The sequence below is a fragment of the Hydra vulgaris genome, chromosome 06, assembly GCF_038396675.1.
Source record: "Hydra vulgaris chromosome 06, alternate assembly HydraT2T_AEP".
In the NCBI taxonomy this organism is placed as follows: Eukaryota; Metazoa; Cnidaria; class Hydrozoa; order Anthoathecata; family Hydridae; genus Hydra; species Hydra vulgaris.
In genome coordinates, this window is record NC_088925.1 from 24957501 (window position 1) to 24982500 (window position 25000).

Here is a 25000-nt window from a genome sequence, read left to right on the forward strand (position 1 = left end):
ACTTTAAATGTTGGTATCAAGGATAATATAACATAAGTATGATGGAGGAGTATGTTTCAGGACTATTTTGTGAAAGTAGTTTACAGTACACTTGCAAATCTAGAAAATTTACTCATTTTGGATGATATTGTCTATTTATAATGCAAATTTGTTTCTTACTAGACCAAATAAACCAACAATATGAAGTTTTTTTGTTTTGTTTCAATAAAAACGAATTTTCTTTGTACTGTGGTCATAAAATCAAAATTTATGCTCAATGTTGTTGTTTTTCCACAGTTTTTAAATGTAAGTAATTGAAATACAACACCTTGAATCCAAGTAAAAATGTTGTGTTACATAGTGTTATTAGAATCCACAATAATTGTTTATATATATAAAATATTATATCTTAATTGTTATAATATCTTAATTGTTTATATATCAGTTCTTATAAAAAAACAGTTATAAAAATAGTCATAGTGTTGCTAGTATCTCAGGAAAACAGATGATTGTACTTTAATTTGCATAAATTAGTAAGTTTTGCATGAGGTTAAAATGAAAATAAAAATACAATTCATAAAAATTTGTAAAAGCAATTTTTGGTCCTTTTTGCTTTAAGAATTTTAATTAATGTAGAATAATTTTTCTTTATAAAAAACTTCGTTTGTTTGCTTTTATAAGTGGTTTTTTTTTTCATCTAATTAAAGTTAGTGTGCTGAAAAACATTGAAAAACAAGTCAAAACCAAACAAAAGAACTATGTTCTTTTGCAGGGTTTCAGCTGGGGTTGATTAAATGTATTGTATCACATTTTACAAGATTTATAATTAAAATATTCATCATCATCATCATCATCATCATCATCATCATCATCATCATCATCATCATCATCATCATCATCATCATCATCATCATTAGATGGTTTGTGTAAAAAGTTTGTTTCAGTAAGTTGTGTATTTTAGATGGTTTGTGTAAAAAGCTCGTTTCAATGAGTTGTGTAATTGTAGAAGTGTTTTAGAAGAAGTGTTCTCAGAAAGTTCTTAGAATTTCTTTCAGATGGTTTTCACAAAAGTGAAATTTTGAAAATGTTGATGATAAAAAAAATTTAAATTTTTAGTTTACACCAATTATTTTTGTAAAAATAAAAATGATTATGAAAATATTTTCTTTATTTTATTTATTTTTGTGATATTTTATTATAATTACCTATTCACTTTTGAAGTGTTGGAAACTGTTAAAACCTAACAAAAAATGTTTTAGTTCTTGCTAGTAGCCCCTTCCATTATGGCTTCTTAATCAGGGTTAGGTTATAAAGGTCAAATTTGGCTGGGGCTTTAGCTAAGAGTACTCAGTTACTATTTCTAAATACAATATTTGAGGCCTTGCTCAAGCATTTTTAAACTTCATTTTTAATAATTTTACAATCAATTTTAATCAATTTTACAAAAAAAAGTATTTTAAAACTAGGTCCAAGTTTTAAGATTGTTTGACAAGTTAGGTTAACAACTGGAAATCTAGATTATTCTTGAAAAATAATTAAGTTTATTTAGAGTAAGGGAGCCAGTGTTTTTTTAAGTGATCTTTTTTTTAACCACTGAAAACCACTGCAAGATGATTAATTTAATAATATGGGTAATTTTTTTAAAAAGAAAGTCAAGCGTGTATAGCTTTTGCAAGCATTTATTATTTTAACATTTGTAACTGATTTTTGTAGGTACATTATTTATGTTAATACTAATACCATTTTTTTACTTATTTGAATTGTTAAATAAGTTGTCTTTGATAATAAACTAATTTTTTCATTTTTAATAGTGAAAATACAAGAACAAATAGAAGATCAGGGAGAAGTTATTGTTCCACCGTAAGTTTAAAAAAAAGTTTTTTAATCAAATTATTTACAATTATTTTTTTAATTTTTTATAAGCATTACCCATTTTTTATAAATATTGTAAACTAATTGGTATTATTTAGTATAAAAGATCATTGAAATTATACAGGTTGTTAGCTAGCCCAATGGCACTGCCTACACTGTGGAATTCCCAATTGGTTTAAAATTTCCTAAATTCAATAACCTTTTTTTTTTTTTTGAAGTAACGGGATAATATAGTTTAAATATAAATTCCCAATATATATATATATATATATATATAATAGGGTTATGACATTTTTTGAATCTGTTGTGGCCATACTTCTATAACCTGAGAAATGTTGAGTAATTGATAAAAAACTGGTTTAATGGTAGTCTAGTTGCAAAAATATCCCCCCCCCCCTTCTTGACAGTAACGTGATTTTTCATAGATTACACGAGGACACATAAAGCTTATTTCCAACCCATTTATGAACAGCCACAAAAATAAATAAAACTAATGGTAAATTATATTTAGTATTTATAAACTACATATCATTGAAGTGGATCAATAAAAGTAATTATTTTCAGCAAGTTAGTTTTAACGCTTCACAGGTCATTCTTTCCAATAAATTTCACACTTGCATATTCCCATTTTTTTGAATTTTGAAGGAGATCTTCCATCAATTTAATGCCTTGTTCAGCAATGATGTTTGTTCTTGGAATATAAACTACACTATCTTCATTGCTCCAGTGTTTCATAAAGTACTTTAAAGCAGCTGTACACTTAATTTCAGTCAATGCATCAAGCATATAGTCATATGATTTATCATCAAATAATTGTTTGCTGAATCAAAGTTTTTTCCATTGATTTGCAATAAAAGTTGCTGCACTTTCAAGTTCACACCTCCATGTTAGTATAAGAAAATAGGCAAGAAGAACATATGATGCTCTAGAGTTCCATCTAGTACTGTGCAATAAAGGAAGCTTGTGCCACTTAAATTTATGTAATTTTTTATGGTTCTTGAAGTAACTAAAAGCTTCACATAACTCATAAAGGAATTTGAAGTTATCTCGCTATCCCAAGTTTATGTAATGATGAGCCTCAGCTTTATATGTATACTTTTTTTGAAGATTTTCATAATTTTCGGTAAAGTCCTTTACAAATTTATAATCAAAACCAGAACTTGTTGATTTACAATTTACAAAATGATTCAAAACGTGTTTTAAAAGGAGATCATCCAGTATATGATGCTGACATCCTAAATATTGTGGTTTAGTAAAGCCTCTGGTTTCCATTTCATTTTGTATTTTTATAACTATATCATTTAATCTTTCTGTGTTTACTGCTGTTGTGTCACATATAATCATTGAAATACATTTTCATGCATCAAAATCATTTAGCAATTTTTTAAAAGCTTCAAAAATATCATTGGATTTTCCACTTTCACATTTAACAATTTCTAAGTTAATTTTCCTTTTCTCATTTTGAAGTATCACAACTTGGTATTCAGTCTTGTTTATTTTCTTTCCATCAAAATGTAGGCAGAATTGTTCTTCTTGTACCATTTTAGCAACAATTTTCTTCATGCTTTCCCTTTGCCTTATAGTTGATCTCCGTATTCATGTCTGACTTGGAGTTTCTATTTCAATACCTTTTTCAAATAACTTTTTACAGATTTTAGCTGATTTATTTGTACTTAAAGATTCAGTTATCACAAGATTAGATGCTAACTTTGTTCTGTTATATACTCACTTTCTTGATTTTTTTAATTCCACTGGTTCATAATTGTTTTGTGAATCTAAATCTGAACCATTTTCTTCAGATGCAGTTGAACTGCTAACTGGACAACTATTTGCTTTGCTTGTAGAAGTTTTTGCATTATAAACTCTTTTTATTCAAATCTTTTGCATTATAAACTCTGACTTTTGAAGGATGTAATGACACTTGTGTGTTAGTACTGTGACCAACTTCTTCTGAACTTAATAATTGTATGTTATAAAATTTTTTATCTTCTAGACTAAGCCATATGCCCTTAATATTGGTGATATCAAAAAGATCTCCAAAAACAGAGCATTCTTCCTTTTTGCCAGGCTTTTTAAGATACTTGTCATGTTTTTCTATAACCTTTTCAATTTTTCTTCCAACTGATTTTTTAGAAATACTTGGAAAGTTGAGTTTGTTCCATAATTTGCTTATTTCGACAGCAATTAACTTTACTCTTTCTTTTTTGCTTTTTTCAATTGATGCCAGGTAGTTGTAACGTCCAATAATAAAAGTTTTTTTAGCATTCTATTAAATGAATCCAATGGTTTTTCAATAAAGGGTAGACCAATTCTTGATGTTATATGTTTTTCAAACAAAACTAAACTTTTTGTTCATACTCTTGAATATTTGTCAACAGCAGTTTTGCTATATTTATTTGACATATTAGAAAAATCTAAAATGCATGGATAATATATGTTAGTAATGTTCTATGTTTTAATATTATTTTAATAAAAATACTTTTTCTTTAAAAATTTACTTTATAAATATAAAATTAATTAAAAAAGACATTGAAATGGGTAAAGACAAAAGAAATGAGTAAAACATAAAACGCATTAGTATTAACTATTTTCTGTATTTGTGTAATATTTCAGTTCAGACCAACAAATTACACAAGCACATAAAATAGTTTTTACTTAGGTGTGTTTAAAGCTTTATAGCGAATTTAAAAATCAAGTACTTCCATAATAGTCATTAAAACAACAATATTTTTATAGCATACTTAATTGTGGGTGGGTGGGGGACATTTTTTAACTATATTCAATATTACTATGAAATTTTAATATTAACTATCAATTTCTCAGGTTTTAAAACTATGGTCAATTAAAATTGTGACAAAAGTTAAAAAAATCCAAATATATATATATATATATATATATATATATATATATATATATATATATATATATATATGTATATATATATAAACATAACTTTTTATAGAGCGTAAAGTTTCATGCTTACTAGTAGTCACACACACACACATATATATATATATATATATATATATATATATATATATATATATATATATATATATATATATATATGTATGTATTTGTATATAAAGCATGCAATGTTTATTTTTTAAAAACTACAATATATATTTTAATCTAAGGAACTTGAAGATTATAAAAATGCTTTTTATTTTAATATTTTTCATTATTTCGAATAAATAAGCAAACATTTACACTAAACAAAGACATCAATTTCTGCACAGTGTCTTTGGCGGTTTTTTTTTCTACTAATGTCCAGTCTCTAATCAAATCATTACCTGTACTAATTGTTTTGCTACTCTTACGCAAATATCCTTTGCCAATTCCACAGGATTTCTCAATTAAATGGAACTGTGGGCAGCTTGGTGGATTCAAGCTTTTTGGTATTAATTTGATGTCTCTCGAATTGTACCACTCTACGGACTTCTTAGAATAATGAATAAAAGCAAGATCAGGCCAGAACCACAGGGGACATTTTGACTTCGATAAAATGACAAAAGTCTAGCTTGAAAGCATTCCATGATGTAAACATCCAAGTTTTAAGTTGATGATGTGATGAAAGCTCAAGATCTCAAACAGCTGCATATTGCTTGCCACATAAGAAGTTTCTTACCAAATTTATCCAATGACTTATACTTGAACTTGTTGCTGACATGTCCATGAACAATTGAAGTGTAAAAATTTGGACCTGGAAGCTGTTTGAAGTCACTTATTATGGATGACAAAATCAAGTTTGATGTACATTTGTCATCCAAAATTATGCAGCCATTAAATTTTGTAAGCACTTTGTCATAAAGTTTTTGAGCTTGAGTTTTAGCAGTCAGTGATTGCTTATCTGATCGATATTTAATGGCTAGATAAGACTTACAATTGTTAAATTTCTTAACTTTTCTGACAAAAAAACTCGGAAACTTTATACCTTTTGACTTCGGAATTTTGCATGAATGATCATCAAATACTAATTACTACTTTCTTATCCCTAAAGCCACTCTTTCTTCCAGATCCTTTTGCTCGTTCGATAGAAAGAGAGCTTTTGTATCTTTTTATGACCATATAAACATTAGTTTTGCTAGATTTAGATGCTTTAGCGATTGAAAGTAATCTGAAGAAGAAGAAAGATTTTGTAGATAATTGTGCAGAGTTTTTTTTTTCGTTCTTCTAACTATTTTATTTATATTTTATTCGATGACATTTTAATTAAGAGAAGTACTTTGACTTGTTTGTTGATGTTTTTAATTACTGCTATCATTACTTAATGTACGTAATGCAAAAACAAAAAAATTTTCTAAATGTGTTAGTGACAAGTTTTAAAACAAAATTCATTGTTCCGAATTTAACGATTGCATGCTTTAAATGTATATATATATAAATATATTAGGGGCGATTCTAGTCCGTTTTTGACAGTATATATATATATATATATATATATATATATATATATATATATATATATATATATATATATATATATATATATATATATATATATATATATATATAAATATATATATATACATATATATATATATATATATATATATATATATATATATATATATATATATATATATATATATATATAATTGATGATTTAATGGATATTTTGATAGCCTTACTGGTCTGCAACAATTTCTGCTACGAAATGCTGTTGTCAGAGCCAAGTTAAAAGCATTCATGTTATCTAATTTTATGTACTGGCTTGTCATTGGATTAGTTTTTTTGAATAGTGTATCTGGTATGATGCAGTATTATCAACAGAGTCAATGGATTAGTGATGTTATAAGTAAGTGTTGATTTTGAATATTTAAGTTATCATTTTTAAATTACTTAAATAAACCACTGCTCTGTTAAAATTTAATTCTTAATGTTTAAAATTTAATTTTTAGACATTACAGACAATTTTTTTTTGGCATTTTTCTTTTTGGAAATGTGCTTGAAGTTTTATGCTTTAGGACCCATAGAATATTTCCAATCAAAATTTAATTTTTTTGATTGTGTGGTAAGAATGTTTTTATTATGATATATAATGGTATTTGATATGAAACTATACATAATCTATGTTGGGATATATGCTAAGATATGAATTTAAGTTCGCTGGTGTGAGATGTAAGATATGCTGAAATATGACTTTAAGATCCCTTTATATTTTGAGTTACATTATAAATATAAGTATTAAAATCTTAATATAAAGTAAAAAACAAAAATGTAGTAGATTAACAGAATCACACAACTTTTCTGGTAGAACCAGTTTGAATTTGTTTCTTTGTGCAGCAAAGCAAGGTTTGTGTTTTAGAGCTAAACAGTGGTCTAAAAGAATTACCATTTTAAAGTTGGAGTGCTTTTTTCTTTTTCTGTTGCTTTTGAAATAGTTATAAGCATAAATTTTTAAATTAATCCCACAATGCTTTGAATTAGAGTGTTTCTACTCATTGTATTTTGTTATAGCAGAATTTTAGAAAGTTTGTAGCAAGAGCACAATTATTCATCACTTATAAAGCCCTAAGTTTGTAGCAAAGCCTCAATTATTTATCACTTAAGAACTTTGGGATTATTGTGATGTTTATGTTTAAAAAAGTTGTTTTCTGAATTTCAAACATGAAATTTTTGGATATAAAAAAGTTATCATAACTTTTTGGCTTGTGCTATGTCCAGTGTTTCATTGCATAGAAGATTTTGTTTTGTAAAAATCCGTTAATGATTTTTAAAAATTTTAGTTTCAGCAGTAGAGTCAGTTTTGTAAAAACATTTATATTTAACGGCACACAAACTTATACCAGGAAAAGTTAAAAATGTTAGTTGCCAATGATGTTTCAGGAATCAACTTGCATGAAATAGTCCAATAAAATCCACAATTCATAAATTGTTGCTCTCTCTTCTTTATCAATTATCAAATAAATTTTGTTGCTTATAAAATATTAACAGTTCCAAGTAAACTTAAAACACTGTCACTGTCAAAGCCAAACTAAAACAGGTTCTGTTAAATACTTATAGTCACTAGGTTATCAGAAGTTTTTTTTAAAATTTATCAGCTGACCTTTTGGACATTTTCTCGCAAACTGTAAGCACAGATTCATAATGAGAATGAGTCATATAAATAAAATAAGAATAAAATTTTTCAATATTAAATCCTAAAGTTAAAACATAGTTTCTAACTTTATTACAGAGCTCATGGTAGTGCTTGCAGGAAAATCATAGTAAAAGGTCTGCTTTTCTATTATCACTAATTGCATTTTAACTTTTAGAGAAACAAAAGTTTTACATTTCTACCAGTCAATTAAATGACATTGTTAATGTAGCTATATGTTTGCTGAACCTTATATATCATTACTGTAACAGCAATGGCTTTTAAACTTTTTAAGTTTTTGATTGACAAAATCTAATTTATTTTAATGATTTTTTATTCTACTTTCTTATTGATATTTAAATCTTGTTTGTCATATTTATTTGTTGTACATTATTTGCACATCAAATGATTATTTCACTTTTCAAGTTGTCTATTTATTTAAACAAACAAACATGTCATGTATTTTTTTTTCAAAAAATACATGACATTTTTTAATGAGGGCTTTATAAGTGATGATTAATTGCGCCCTTGCTAGAAAATTTCTAAAATTCTGCTCAACCAAAATACAATGAGCAGAAACACTATTTGTTTCAAAAGCCATCACAAACATTTTGTAAAAAAAGTATGGTTTGTCATGTATTTTTTGACAACTTCTTCCTTCACTCCCGCCACAAGATCTAACCTCTGTATATAAAAAAAATATATATAAAAAAAATAGAGAGCTTATTATTTCTCAGACAGTGGACTTAGAGAAAGCGAAAACCATGTTTTTGCCATCTTAGCAATTTCAAATGTCTATAATACAATTGAATTCAAATAACACACAATAGTATTTTTTTTCCATCAAAGACAAGACTTGGGTGAGAAAGAAATAGTTAAATAATTTTAAAACTTTCTCAAATATACCATGTGAAGAAAGCTTATAATGAAGACCAGCATTTCATACTTTATTGAAAGCTTTTGATATATTAAGAGAAACAACTTTTGCATTAGTGCTTTTATTTGATGCACAATGAAGCCTTTTTTTATAATGATTAACAAGACAGCAATTAAGAGAGAAGATTGAAATCTGTAGTGAATGTCAGAAAGTAAGTTGTTGGACCTAAGATAAGGTATCAGAAATTTGCTAATTAAAGATTCAAAGACTTTGCTTATAATAGTAAGAAGAATGATTGAAAAATAATTATGGGAGTCAGAGCAACATTTAGAGTTTTAAAACTGAACAGATGCCATTTTAAAACCAATTATCTTGTTAAAGATTACTTAAAAGTAGTAAAAAAATAAAAAATAAAAATCAATTCTTCATTAATCAAAATTACTAATTCTTCAGAAACTTTAAAATTGAATTCTATTTGATTGACCACAATATAATATGTAAAAAGAAGCATTCATAAAAATAAAGATAGTATAATCATATAGCAGTATTATGTTTTTAGAACTTATGTGTCAGTTTTTTTAATAATAAGATTTTTGCCATTTATACTTATAATCATAGGTTGTGTTTGCCAGCATAATAAATTGGCTTTTGAGTAGGTTTTTGAGTATTAATTTGGGCGTATCTGTATTACGTCAACTTCGGCTTATGAGGTTATTCAAATTCACATCGTAAGTGTTTCTGTTTTTATTTTTGTTAATTTTTTAATAATCTTTTTTTAACTTTAATTTTGTTTTTTAATTTCATTTTATTATTCATGATTAAAGCTTTTAATTGAGAATGTCATTTTTTAAATTAATTATTTAATATTTAATTATTTAATACTTAATTATTTAATATTTAATTATTTAATATTCAATAAAGTAAATACCAGTTAAAATAGTAAAATTAAAAAAGAAAAGAAAAAATTTGAATAGCCAATTTTTAACTTTTAAAAGAACAATATTTAAATGTTATTTAATAAACTTGAAGTTATCTTTACAGGTAAATATCTTGACAAGTAAATAGCAGATCTAAAGTTAAGAAGGAGTAGTTAAGATTCAATATTTAGTGATTTCAAACTTTGAACAGAAGTTGAACAATTTATTTTAAATTTTTTTTTAGACATTGGAGCTCATTAAAGGCCTTAATTGCCTCAATCTTAGCTAGTATGACATCAATTATGAGTTTAGTGGTCTTACTGCTTCTTTTTCTTATGATCTTTGGATTACTTGGAATGCAACTTTTTGGTGGTCAGTAAGTGGTTACTTAAAAGGTTTTTTTATCATAATAATCAAAAGGAAGAATTTGTAAAAAAAAAAAAATTTTTAATATTTATCTTTTGTTTAAAAATATTTTTTCTTGTATTTGATGTCTTTAACACTTTTAAAACTCCATCATAGATTGTTATGACAGCTTCTTTTATAATTATAGATTATATGTGACTAACCCTCGATCAAATTTTGATGATTTTTTCAATGCAGTGTTAACAGTTTTTCAAGTAAAAATTTAAATTATTTTATTTACTTGATAATATTAAAGATAAAAATATAAACTAAAACTACAATCAATTTTCTTCAACCAATCAAGACATGCACTGATCACTCGATGTATCAACATAAACTTGCCACATTTTTGCATAAGAAAAAAAAATAATAACAATAACTTTTTCAATGCAAAATAAAGACAACAACAATAAACAATAATATTAACTTTAATTTCTTTTATGAATGAAATTTTATTTTCTTCAGATTGTTACTGGGGAGGATTGGAATAACACAATGTATGAAGGGATCAATGCCATGGGAGGAGCATTAAATGCTGTTGGACTTGCTGTTTCATTGTATTACATATTGTGTACATCACTTGGAAACTGTATCTTTAAATTGTATATGTATTAACTTAATTAAAGTCTATTTAATTAAGTAAAAAAAATTGTCTTTAAATAAGTAAATTCAATGTTGTTTTAATTAAAAATGAACCAAAAAAATGCGTTACAGCCTGTATTTGTTTTACTCATAAAAATACATTTTTTACTTATTAAAAGAAATGTTCAAAATATTCATAAAAGTATGAAATATTAAATAAAAATTCCTTGACTAATTAATTATCATAGTTGTTTTGTTAAATGTGTTTTTGGCCATTGCTGTAGACAACATTTCTCTAACTGCAGATGAAAAAGAACAGGTTGAAGAGGAAAATGGAGCTCGTGAAGAACATTTAAAAGAAATTCATGAAAAGTATTCTTCCAGCATAAAGTATTTCATTAAAATTTTGTTTAGTAAACAAATACATTTTTTGTAATAATACTTAAAAAAGATATAGTGTATATATACTGTATATGTGCTAAAGTGTTTCAAAAATTTCATAAAAAGTATTAAAAGTCAACACCCTAATATACAAACATACATATATATATATATATATATATATATATATATATATATATATATATATATATATATATATATATATATATATATATATATATATATATATATATATATACATATATATATATATATATATATATATATACATATATATACACATATATGTATATATATATATATGCATATGTATATATATATATATATATATATATATATATATATATATATATATATATATATATATATATGTATGTATGTATGTATATTACCGTGTTGACTTTTAATACTTTTAATGATATTTTTGAAACACCATAGCATTAGTGAATGAGTATTTATGTATATTATTTGAATATATCTGTTATTTGATTTAATTTTTAAAAAAAGTCACCCACCACAGCAATCATACATTAATGTTAAGCTATTTGAAAAGATAATATGTTATGGGTGGGTATATTATATATATCAAATAAATGACAAAACAGAATAAATACACACTAGAAATCATCTCTGAAAACATTAACAAATAATAATAAATCATAATATCTTTGTAATATTACCTTTCATGCAAATCAATAAAATTCAATGCAAATCAATTTCATTTTGAAAACGTATATTTTTCAAATATTTGTCTTTTTTAATATAATGAAATAATTTCAGTAACACTTTGTTTTTTAAAATGTCATATAAGCAATCAAAAAATTTAATTAACAAAAACAAGAAAAATTGGGCAAATAATTTAGAAAAAAATAGATTTCACAATGTTACTCAAGTAGTCAGTATGGACAATTTAAAACAGTTTTAAAAAAATGTCATCTAAAGCTACAGTGATTAGAAGATTCAAATCGATTGTGTGTTTAGAAAAGTCAAAGTTAAGTTGAATTAAAATAAGTTGCTTAGAATTGAGAGAATTGCTGCAAAAATTTTCATTTCCTACTTTAACAATGTAATCTGTTCATCCTAAAGTAAAAAATCTAATAACAGATTATGATAAATATTTAAGCAAACCAAAAACATCAGTTAACACTTCTTTTACTCAATTGTTTGATATTGCTGATTTGAAACAATTTGAAAGGTTGGATAACAAGTGAAGACAAAATTTTTTACAATATGCAGATAGAAACAAAAGGAAGAGCAGGCTATTAATCTAATAAAGTAGCTGACCCAACAAAAATTCATCCATCAAAGAGAATCAGAAACATCCAAAACAAAAACTCATCTACAGAAGATACTGATATTAATACTGATTCTGATATTATTGTTATTGAGACTAGTGGGGATGAATGTTTTGACACACCAATGCCTGATACTAATTCCAGAATGAGGAGGTATTGCACGGAAATTTTCCGAAAATTATCTTTCCTAATACATAACCATCTCTTCAATGTGCAAGATGGAATTCAAGAGCAATTTATGTATTATAAAGTTATTTTCTTATTAACTTATCTAGAGAACAACTTGAAGTAGTTTGTAATTTTGTTAGTGGTTACTGGCACAAAATATGGTTTGGGAAACATATTTTTTAATAAAAATGATTTTAGTAATCTTGAAGAAGATATCAAAAAAGTTGGTAATTGCCAGAAAGCTCCTACTTGTTTGAAAATGCATTTAACTAAAGAACCATCAATTATTGCAAACATCCTGTGCAGTAATATATGTGCTGAAAGAGCAATAAAAGTTGCTCAAGACTTGCCTAGATGTATAAACTCTGAGAAACTTAATTTAAAATTTATTTTGTCTAATATTAAGATGTAAAAAAAAGAAAAATAAGTTACAAACTGCAAATACAAATACAATATTGTTTTACTGATTAGAAATATTTTTGTTTTTTATTGGTGGGTGATCTACTGTAAGGTTTAATGAATGTTAAATAATCTGAATCATAAAGTGTAAGAGTTAGTTTCAGATGTCCTTTTCCAAAATCAAGGCCGAACTTTGAAGTCATCTCTAAAAACGGATGTTTTCTACAATTTAACATATAATATAGATATTCATCATTTAGATTGAAATGACTATGAAATTTTAAATAAAAAATTACTACCAAAATTTTTATGATTATCTAAGCTAGTTATGTGTGGAGCAATACATTTTCATCTCCATTTAAGTCTCAAGTTTTTCAGAACTGAAATAACTTGATGATCAGTCAGCCTAGCTTCTTGTTGTATTATAGAGACATTCTCTGCTGGCAGAAATCCCTCAACTATTGTTTTATTGTTCTCTTCCAACAAAAGCATCAATGATTTTCCCCAAGACGTAAAGACATTAGATGACGAAGATGACTGAATTGCCTGATCCTTTCTTTGATCTACATAGTTTTATAGCTGATCTGTTCAGCCAGTTCGGGATCAATTAGGTTTGTAAAGTTGGCTAATTTTTATAATCTTAGGTTACACTTATCTTTTGAATGGTTTAATCCCCTGTAGATACTTGCAAAGCAGTGTGAGCAGTTGTGTGTGGGAATCTTGAATTGTTAGATTTATTCTTCAGGTTGTTGACATATAATTTCCACTGAAGACCATTCAAGCTAGCAATTTTACAAATTCTGCACTTACATCATTCCATATGATAACCTGATAAAAACAGATAAATGTTAAATTGTAGTTTATTTTTAAAGAAAAACTAAAAATTCGTCTACAGAAATTAGGGAGGGAGACATTTGTGTTGATTAAATTTATAAATAGTTGTTAACTTTGACATACAATATTATTCCCAGAATATTATATGTTTATTTGTAATTTAATTGATGCACAATTTTTATTGTTATATTTACAACCACTTGTAACATTACATTAAAAGTCCTTTACAAAATAAACAACATATAGTTTTCTACCTCCTCCTATTCCTACTCCTCAAACTACTTCAATTCCTTTAGCTACTCCTTATATTCCTATACCTAAACTAAATTAAATAATAAAAGTTAAAAAAAAAGTCAACAAAATAGTTACCCCATTTACGCAAATCCTTTAAAAGTATTAATTTTCAAAACGTTAGTAAAATTAATTAGGTAAGTATTAAAAAATAAAAGTTATGATTTTATAAATACCTTGTTATAGTTTTCAGCCCTGGATCATAGTTCTTTGCTATTGTTAGATTGACTGTAGAATCTCCATTTTTTATCTTGTTTAAGTCCAATCTGCAATCAATACAAAGCCCAGATGGAAACCTTGGGTCTTGCAGTGAATGGCTTGACACCAAATGAGCTTTCAGTTCATACTCTTGTGTATTAGTAACTTTTTTGTTTTCTTTTTTTCCCCTTGTGCAAAAGCAAATTGCGCAAACTTGTGTACGGTTTTCATTGTGAGAGTTTTAAGGCATTGTAATCAGCTCACAATTATGTTTGATTTTTTAGTTAAATTTACTAACCTAATAATACTTTATATATTTAATTGTTTAAATAAGGTTTTAATTAAAATATATAAATCAAATTAATAAATAATAGTTCCTCAGTGTTAAAAATGCACTGTTATGGAGACTCGGGCCTTTATCAATAAATTGCAGAAAATAAAAATCTGGAAATATATAATGAAATGAAAATAAAAATGGCATAATTTTTTACAATCAGCACTCCAGACAAGGAAATTAATTTTTATCCTGTTTTTATAGCTTTTTTTAATTTTGTGGGTTTTAATGGGCCATTTCTTAAAGTTTTCCGAACAAACGTTTTTAATTTTTTTAATTTTTATAACTAATATATATATGTAAAAGAATGACATATAGCGTTTTTTGGGTGTTTCTATAGAGGTTCACTTTTATCCAGGCACAGGGTGTCTAGTAATGAATTAATTTTAGTAATAAATTCGAACAATGAATGTTGAATACTATTCAATGATTAACTTAATCAAAAATAAATCTTTTTGCAATGCAATTTTAGATGATATTAGGCATATGGTTATATTTCCCTCAATCATAGTTATATTTATGCCAGATATATAATACTCTGTTATAATGATAGATTATAACAGAATATTATAATATTATATTCTGCTATAATCTATCATTTGCTAGATTATTATTTACTAGATAGCAGTTCTGCATAAAGTTGGAGCAGAGTTGTTTATATAACTGATTCACTCAAAATATTTGGGTATTACATAATTTAGGATATTATTAGATAAGGTATCAGCATCTTGTTGCATGTGAATTTTAGGATTCTATCTGTCTTTTTTATGTTATAAGAATTTAGCAATTTAAGTTTAATTAACAATTAATAAAAATATAAATAATAATATAAATTTAATATGGAACAAAAATTGCGTAAATGATATATCATTTATAATTTACAGAATAATAGTAGTAAAACTTTTTAGCAATGAAATATCAATAGTCAAATTCTCACAACATGAAAAAGGTCAGATAAAACCTTATAACTCTTGTGCAAAAATTTATGAAAATTGGAAAAGTTATTGCATGTGAAAGTGCTTCATCATAAAGCATGTCAATAAACCTTTTACCTGGGCTGATTTTGTAGTTGTTTATTGATACATAACTGTTGTTGAATCATTTAACTAAAAGGAAATTGAAGTTTTTGTCAATAAAAAGGTCTCAGTATTTTTTATATTCTACTGCACTGTATATGATTGTAATTGACTTAAGTATTCCAATATCAAAAAGAATTAGGAAAATTTAATTTTAAATTTCATGATATAATTTGATAAAATAGAGAGTCAGGCAATAGTTTTATAAAATGAGTTCATCTAATTAATTTTTTATGCCCCTCACCCTCATCAAGGGGTCAAATAAGGAGTAAAACAAGAGGGAAAAGTGTAAATACTGAGAAAAAAAAATTATGAAGCGACTTAAAACAGTTTTTGTTTAACTGCTTGAACTGATGACATTTTTTACTTTTTTCTTTATAAAGTTTTAATTCAATAAAAAATAAATCTATTTTTTAGCGAAGAAGAAGAAGTAGAACAAATTGATGAACTTGTAAGCTTCTTTTATATCATAGAATTATTTCTATATGCTTATTTACATGCATTTTTATGTATTCTGTAGTTAGTCTAGTATACTGTAGTAGTCTGTATACTCAGAGAACAGTAAGTTTAGTCTTTGTCTGATGTTTTTATATTTAATCTCGGACTGGTAGAGATTATTTGGTCTGATATACTAGAGGCACATTAACTCAATACTTTGAACTTTGTATCATAAAAAAAATTAATAGTGTATCCATTACACTAATTTAAAAAGTTATACACATAAATGTTATTACTTTTATTGATACATAAACAAATGAAAATAATAAAGAATTATGAGTTTAATATTTCACTATTTTTAAATGAACTATTTTATATTTTTTGTAAGCAAAACAAGCAGACAAGTTTATTCAAATACAAAAACAATAATCAGTTTTATAGAAACAAATGTTCCCGTGAAGCTTTTTGGCTTTAAAATTGAAACTGTTTTAAATTTAATGACATAAATTAGAACATAAATCTCTTTTGCAAAGTATAGGTATAAGGTATAGTATAAATATAAAGTATAGCATAAAGTATAAAGTATAGCAAACAAAAATAAAAATATTTGTACATGAAAATATTTTCTTATATATCAAAAAATGATGATATTTTCATATAAATGTAAATTGCAAAATAATAATATTAATATATAAACAAAAAGTTTTTTTTTTAATGACAAGAACGAAGAAAATATTGTTGGAGAATTTGATTCGTATCCAAGCAATGGTAAGTATAAATTTATTCTCAAACATTTTTTATATAGTGAATTATATTTAAAATATTCCATAATTGTTATTAATTTTAGTCAATGATTTTTTATAGTCTCAATTAATTTAGACTAATTTTAGACACATAGAATAAAGTGAAAACATAAATAGTTTATTTTTTATTAGTCTAAATATTTGATTTTAAAACTTGTAAACAATGATCAAATCTAAAATACCACTTTACTTTGAGTACTTTTAGTCTACAACAAAGGTAACTAAAATAACAATAACTCCAAAATATTGATACTGATACTAAACTATTAATATTGATTCTTAAATAAAAAAAACATTTTTATACTAATAATTTATTCAAATCTAAGAAAAATTAAAAATAATTTTAGGTACTGTGGCCAAGCCTGGTGATAACTTTTTAGAGAATTTAAAAAATCCTGCTCGAATGCTTCCACAACCATTTAAACCTAAAATACTTGATCAAAGAACATTATTTTTTTTAGAACCTACAAATATGTAAGTTTTTTTTAATTTTTTAGCTATATTTCATTTTAGTATGAAACTTCTTCTTATTTTTATTATCTTATTATCTTATCTATCCTAATATCTATATTTTCTTTTTATTATATACATATATAAGTAACACTAATCTGACTTTGACATTTTATGATATCCTGTTCTCCTTTTGTAGGATCATCAGGAAGATGATAATTTAAAAAATTATTTTGGTTCTATTAGTGTTATAACTGAAAACATTTTTATTTAGAATTAGAAGAATAGTTCATGAAATAATATCATATGCTTACTTTGATAATATTATTCTTGCATTGATCCTTATAAGTAGTGCTTTGTTGGCATGTGAAGATGTTACAGATCCAGATGCTCTTGTAAATGTAGTAAGCATTTTATTGAAGTTTAAGTTTTTTGCAGACTTTATTTGAATACTGTTTCAGTTAAGTATATACATAAGTGTGTGTGTATATGTATATATATATATATATATATATATATATATATATATATATATATATATATATATATATATATATATATATATATATATATATATATATATATATATATATGTATATATATATATATATATATATATATATATATATATATATATATATATATATATATATATATATGTATATATATATATATATATATATATGTATATATATATGTATATATATATGTATATATATATATATATATATATATATATATATATATATATATATATATATATATATATATATATATATATATATATATGAATATAGATAAGACTATATGTCATAAGACTATTATTCATATATATGAATAATAGTCTAACGACATATATGCTTTATGCATCTTTTACTAATTTAATTGAAATACAGCTAGTTTAGTTTAATGGCTTGTTTTCATCGTGTTTTATCCATCAGATTTGACATTTATTTTTATTTTATCTTTATCTTTAATTTTTTCTACAACTAGCAGTTTCTCTTAAAAAATTTTCTGCAACTAGCAGTTTCTCTTAAAAAATTTTTCTACAACTAGCAGTTTCTCTTAAAAATTTTTCTACAACTATCAGTTTCTCTTAAAAAAATTTTCTACAACTAGCAGTTTCTCTTAAAAAATCTCAAAAAATTCAAGTGGAAAAAATTTTTTAAAGGAAATTTACAAATTCTTAATTTTAAATTTTTTGTTAGCAGAAAGTTACAGTAACCACAATATTTTGTAAAAATTAGTTGTGAAAAAAATTCTTTAGATCAGAGATAATTTTAGTTATGTCATTTATTTTTATAATTTTTCTTTTAAATTCCAAATATATTTTGATAGTGGTTGGTGTTACAAATTTTTTCTATTCATCTTCAGTTAATTTAATATAGTATTTATCAGGGTTATTTTGTGAGAAAAGAATACATTAGTAAATAAGACATTTTGCCTACCTAGGGTTTTGATTATTGCTCTGTTATATTAGAATATTGAGCACTTTTTTTGCTATTTTTGAAATAAAGAAAGAAAAAAAGAAAAATCATTTGAAACAAGAAAATTTGTTAAAAAAAAAATAGAATTAATTTTGAAATGCATACATGAAAATAAGCACCTTTAAAAATATTAAAACAAATGATTAAACTATAAAATAAAAAAATTATCATTAATCGAAAAAGTTCTCTTTGCAAATGTTTTTTAAAAAATATTGTAGTTACTGTCGTAGTAACTTCTTGTCTTCAAAAAGTTTTAAAATTTAAAATTTAAATATAACAATATCTAAACTTTATGAAATAATATTTTCTATAATTTAACTTTTTTGAAGTTTTGACTGTCTTATGATCATACAGAAGAAGAAACTGCCTATTAAACACTTTTATTTTTTTTGTATTAAAGATTCTTGGTTATTCTGACTATGGTTTTACAGCAATATTTACTTTGGAGGCTTTACTGAAGGTAAGTAGCTATTTTTTTAATAAAGTTTTTGTCAATGAAAAAAAGACAATTTAATAATTCAATTTTTTGAACATATATACATATTTGAACAGCCAAACACCAAAACAGCCCCACGTTTAACACTACATCCAACATGTTTTACAGTTGATAATACACACTATTTTATTGTACATTCAATGATTTTTTTTTTCAGACAAACAATATTTTCTTGAAACCAAAGATTTGACACTTTGATCCACATTTACAGCCATTGATGGTTCATTTTTTATGTAGCCTTGCCCACTTTAGCATTTTTATTATTCTTATGATCTTTATCAAAACATTTTAATCAAAATACTTTTATGTTTTTTAAAATATCTAAAAGTAGATAAAAAAAATGTAGTTAAACAAAAAATTGCATTTAAAAAAAAGTTTATGTCATTCAAATAATTATAAAATTATATGATATTTTTCCATCAAGCATAAATTGCATGACTTACCACCAGGTTTAAACGGTTCAGCCTGGTCTAAAATTTTCCAGGAAAGGACAGGATTTAAACCTTTCTTTTTAACACTCCACACAAATTTTTTAACACTCCACAGAAAGTGAGTCAAACTCTACCGAACTTTCTAAATTTGTGTGGAGTGTTAAAAAGAAAGGTTTAAATCCTGTCCTTTCCTGGAAAATTTTAGACCAGGCTGAACCGTTTAAATTTGGTGGTAAGTCATGCAATTTATGCTTGATGGAAAAATATCATATAATTTCATCCCCATTGCCTTTACTAAATAAGCGAAACGAACTTGAGTCTAAGTGTCGCCATGAAAACAAATATATGATGAATAACTTTAATGTCATCAAAGAGACACTACACTGTATTTTTAATATATTTTTTTTGTCATTGTTTTTTTGAGATTTGTAACATCTGATGGTTGCTATTTGCTTGAAACTCTGAGTAATGTTTTAAATAAATCGAGTGTTATAATTATTTAGTTTTTTACTATATATATATATATATATATATATATATATATATATATATATATATATATATATATATATATATATATATATATATATATATATATATATATATATATATACATATATATATATATAGCCCTCAGAATATAAGTATATATGTATATATGTATATATACATGCACAAACTAATAACTTTGCATACTTGCCTAAAATGACATTCATGATTGTTTCTATTTTAAAAGGTAGAAAATAATAGTATAAAAACTTTATAAACTGATTTATTTATGCAGATTTTATTGTTAATTTACCATTAGATTATAAACTTTGGTGGTTTTTTGCATCCTGGTTCATTCTTTCGAGATGCTTGGAATTGTGTTGACATGTTTGTTGTCACTTGTTCTATCATGTCTATTATACTAAGGTAATCTTAATTTCAAATTGATTTCAGTTCAAATAAATTACTTATTAGATAAGATAATACAAATGTTTGTTAAATAATACATTGAGTAAAACTGGGTCAAACAAGTTACTCTAGTTTTCAGCTTATTAAATTAGTTAAGCAATCAAATCCAGAACAGCATAGTTAAAATAAATGTTAAAATAAACAAAAATTTTTGTTTATTTTAACAATGTTAAAATAAACAAAAATGCCATTCAAACTAAATGTTGTACTGTAATATTGTTCTTCTGTCAGTTTACTGTTGTACTTTACTTTTGTTTTGAAAGTTTACTGCTAAACTATGTTAATATTTACTTTACTATAATTCTTCTAAACAAAGGTTACACAACTTTCCTCTAGGTTCTAATGACTCCCCTGCTACTCCACTAATCTAATGGCCATTCTCTCCAATCTGCACAAACTCAAACATATCTCCTCCTATCCCAAGAATTACAACAACCCAATCTATGAATTTTTATCATTGTATCTACTCCTAGCTAATTAAAAGTCCACTTCAATTATGTAGTTGAGAGTAGGTTAACAATTTATGTAAAAATAAATATATAATAGGCATAATATTTAGTTTTACTCATCATTTTAAACATGTTTTTTGAAAGAATTTATTGGAATTTATGTAAAACATAAATCATTAAAAATATCATATACTTTTTTTTTTTCAACATTTTCGCTTCCAACAATGCTGCAAGCAAGTTGGAAATTACTGGAAGAGAAAAGTTGGAAGTTACTGGAAGAGAAAAAATGAAGTTTATAAAGCAAAATAACGATCAAAAGATGACTTAAAAGATTGCAAATTATATGAAATTATAATGCAAATATAAATGATAAATTTAAATGCAAGTTATACTTATAAAAAAACCATGTATAGTGCTTATTGCGACCTCCATGTTTTGCATTTGTTTGGTTACATAAAGAACAATAGAAATATATAGTTATTAGTAAGTATTATACCAAACAAGTTCAATGTAAAAAGGTGCTGTCTGATGCTTAAGTCCATTAATCTCAGTTCACTAAATCTTGTATCTTATCCTAGAAGTTAGGCTCTAGAGACTTTTAGAAAATCTTTAACAGTGACATTAACAAGGTAGGTCTAAAATTCTCTCATTCATGGGACTGATCTTATTACCTTTTTAAAGGACAAGGCAAAACTATTTGCAAAGAACTTTTCTTTTAATTCGACTCTAAAATTTTATGGCCATTCTCTTCCTTCCATTCCAACTAAACAGTTTAACCCATTGTTAGACATTCAGATCACTCCAGCTTTTGTTACTAAAGTCATATCTTAATGAAAATCTTCTTCAGCTTGTGGTCCATTCCTGTCATAGCCTCACAAAATTGTTCTCCAGAACTCTCTTCAATTCTCTAAACTGTTTAATAAGTGCTTAAATGAGTCTTGTTTTCCTGCCTGCTGGAGAATGGTATCTGTGGTTCAAATTTTCAAAAATTACAAAAAATATTCTGACCCCTCCAATTATCATCCGATCAGTCTTCTTTCTGATATTAGCAAGGTCTTCAAGTCTTTGATAAACAAATCATTCTTTTACTGTATCTGTTCCTGTCCATGTAAAAACTTTTATTTTAAAAACGGAGCAGAAAGCTCATGGAAAAATTAAAATTGATTATGTATTATTTTTTTTAGTTTTTAACTGTAATGTTTTGAATCATATCATAAATACGTCAGAAAACAATCTTCAGCAACAGTTCTTTTTCTGATATTAAATGATTTAAGCATTGTAACATTTTCTAGAAAAATTGTCAAAAAGAATGTTGCATTTGAGAATGCAATTTTTTAAACTCTATTTCTAAATATTCTTAAACTCTATTAAATTGCTTTTTTATTGAAACGGTTTATTATTTTATAAATATTATTTTGTGTAGAGTTTCTTTCTTATTTTCCTATTATTAAAAAGATTTTTTGTAACTCTTTTTTCTTTATGAAATATTTTTTAGATAATTTGAATAGTTAAAAATTGAACTGATATTGAGATTTATTTCGCCATTTGATGGGAAACATTGGTGCCTCTGTATTTCGAGTGCTTCTCGTACTTTACGGTAGAATTTTTTTATTTCAACTTTAAGAATTTTAGTTTTCTCCAAATTTATTTTTTCAGAGCAAAACTTGCTCTGTGTTGCAATTGCTGACTGATAATGTTTGCCATCATTTAAACTTTTTTGGTGTTGTTGAATTCTTGTTCTAATTTGTAATTTTGTTTCTCCTACATATTTTTTTGAGCAATTGCATTCAACTAAATATGTACCAGGCTGGCTATTTTGAGGCTATCTAGATTTGTTTTTACATGTTAATATTGTTCTTAAATTAGGATTTGATTTAAAAACTACTCTCTAGCCAACTTTTCTAAATATTTTCCTTAACTTTGGAGATAGTAAAGTTTCATTCGATGTAATAAACCTGTATCCATCAATTCCACTTAAAGAAGCTACTTTAATTCTTATAGATCAATTAAATAAAGATGATTTCTACAGATGTTCTACCAAGCTTACTATATCAGAAACATTAACACTTATAGAGCTTTGTTTACATCGATGTTATTTTTTGTGGAACAACGAGATCCATGAATTGGAAAATTCCAGTACTATTGGTCTTTCATTCATGGTTGTATTGGCAAAATCTTTTCTGCAACATCACGAAGAAAATGCCTTCAAAATTGAAAAGACATTAAATCCTCCTCTCGACTTAAAATCCTATTTAAGATACGTCGATGATAGCCATGCTAGATTTTCAAACATCCAAGAAGCAGAGAAATTCAAAATAATCTTAAATAAACAACACCCTGCAATGCAATACACAATTGAGACAGAAAACCATAACAAAACTCTGAATTTCCTAGATATAACAATAATAAATAACAGCAAAGGTAAGTATGAGTTTAAAGTCTACAGAAAAGAAGCCATTCAAATAAAACCGCACTCGAATAATGACCCCAAAATTTTATGCGCAATATTCAAAGGTTATGTTCACAGGGCATACTCCATATGCAGTGTTACACATTTAAAAAATGAGATAAACTTTCTTATTCAAGTTTTTAATGAAAATAGATACACCGAAAGCCAACTAAAAAGTATTGCAAATCAAATTAGGAAAAAACGGTCCGTAAAGAACATTAGAATTCAATCCGAGAACAATGCTTTCCTAACAGTATCATTACCGTGGATACCTTTACTATCACCAAAGTTAAGGAAAATATTTAGAAAAGTTGGCTATAGAGTAGTTTTTAAATCAAATCCTAATTTAAGAACAATATTAACATGTAAAAACAAATCTAGATAGCCTCAAAATAGCCAGCCTGGTACATATTTAGTTGAATGCAATTGCTCAAAAAAATATGTAGGAGAAACAAAATTACAAATTAGAACAAGAATTCAACAACACCAAAAAAGTTTAAATGATGGCAAACATTATCAGTCAGCAATTGCAACACATAGTAAGTTTTACTCTGAAAAAATAAATTGGGAGAAAACTAAAATTCTTAAAGTTGAAATAAAAAAATTCTACCGTAAAGTACGAGAAGCACTCAAAATACAGAGGCACCAATGTTTCCCATCGAATGGTGAAATAAATCTCAATAATGGGCAATTTGTCAAAACTATATTTTGGACTCCATTTTTTATATTCTTGCGTAATGAAAAAAGAAGCCATTCAACTGCTGACGTCAGTTAAAAAAAATTTTGTTAAACTGTTTTTTAATGTTCAAAAAATTTTGTAATATATATATATACATATATATATATATATATATATATATATATATATATATATATATATACGCACATAGGACAGTTTGTCCTGGGTGGCAGATATCCAAGGGGCGCTAAATGAAAAAAAGGAACCAAAAAAAAAAAATTTTCATCTTCAATATAAGGAAATTTTGATAAATAAAAGCACCAATCAAGGTTGCTGTCCCAGGCGGTGTGATGGCTCTTGGCGGCCCTGTATATATTTACATATGTTTCATTCTCTGTGTGGAGACCATTTTCATGAATATGTTATTCTTATAAGATGATTTATTATTTGACTATTAACAATAAAAAATAATTCAAAATATTTATGCATGTATATCCAAAAAACAGTTTTTATAAAAAATGTTTATACATTTTCTTTCATCTATAGTCTACACATTGTACTGTTACTATTATTTTATAAATGCTTAATAAAAATAACTTTGATAGTTTTTAAAGAAGTGTCATATTAAGGAAGTATCAAATGGTTTTTAAAAT

General features: G+C 25.4%; 1 protein-coding gene across 5 annotated transcripts in view; it reads left to right on the top strand.

Annotated features, from left to right (window-relative positions):
* LOC101236982 (probable voltage-dependent N-type calcium channel subunit alpha-1B) overlaps nt 1–25000 on the top strand; it is a 115669-nt gene that overhangs the window by 24834 nt on the left and 65835 nt on the right. For all 5 annotated transcript variants that reach the window (XM_065799677.1, XM_065799678.1, XM_065799679.1 and 2 more), the window contains 14 exons: nt 1791–1839; nt 6477–6649; nt 6753–6865; nt 9426–9535; nt 9969–10100; nt 10278–10344; nt 10595–10718; nt 10960–11101; nt 16126–16159; nt 16869–16914; nt 17297–17423; nt 17674–17803; nt 19287–19346; nt 20622–20728. In XM_065799677.1, coding sequence (XP_065655749.1) covers nt 1791–1839; nt 6477–6649; nt 6753–6865; nt 9426–9535; nt 9969–10100; nt 10278–10344; nt 10595–10718; nt 10960–11101; nt 16126–16159; nt 16869–16914; nt 17297–17423; nt 17674–17803; nt 19287–19346; nt 20622–20728 — 1414 coding nt within the window. The remainder of the gene's footprint in view (nt 1–1790; nt 1840–6476; nt 6650–6752; nt 6866–9425; nt 9536–9968; nt 10101–10277; nt 10345–10594; nt 10719–10959; nt 11102–16125; nt 16160–16868; nt 16915–17296; nt 17424–17673; nt 17804–19286; nt 19347–20621; nt 20729–25000) is intronic.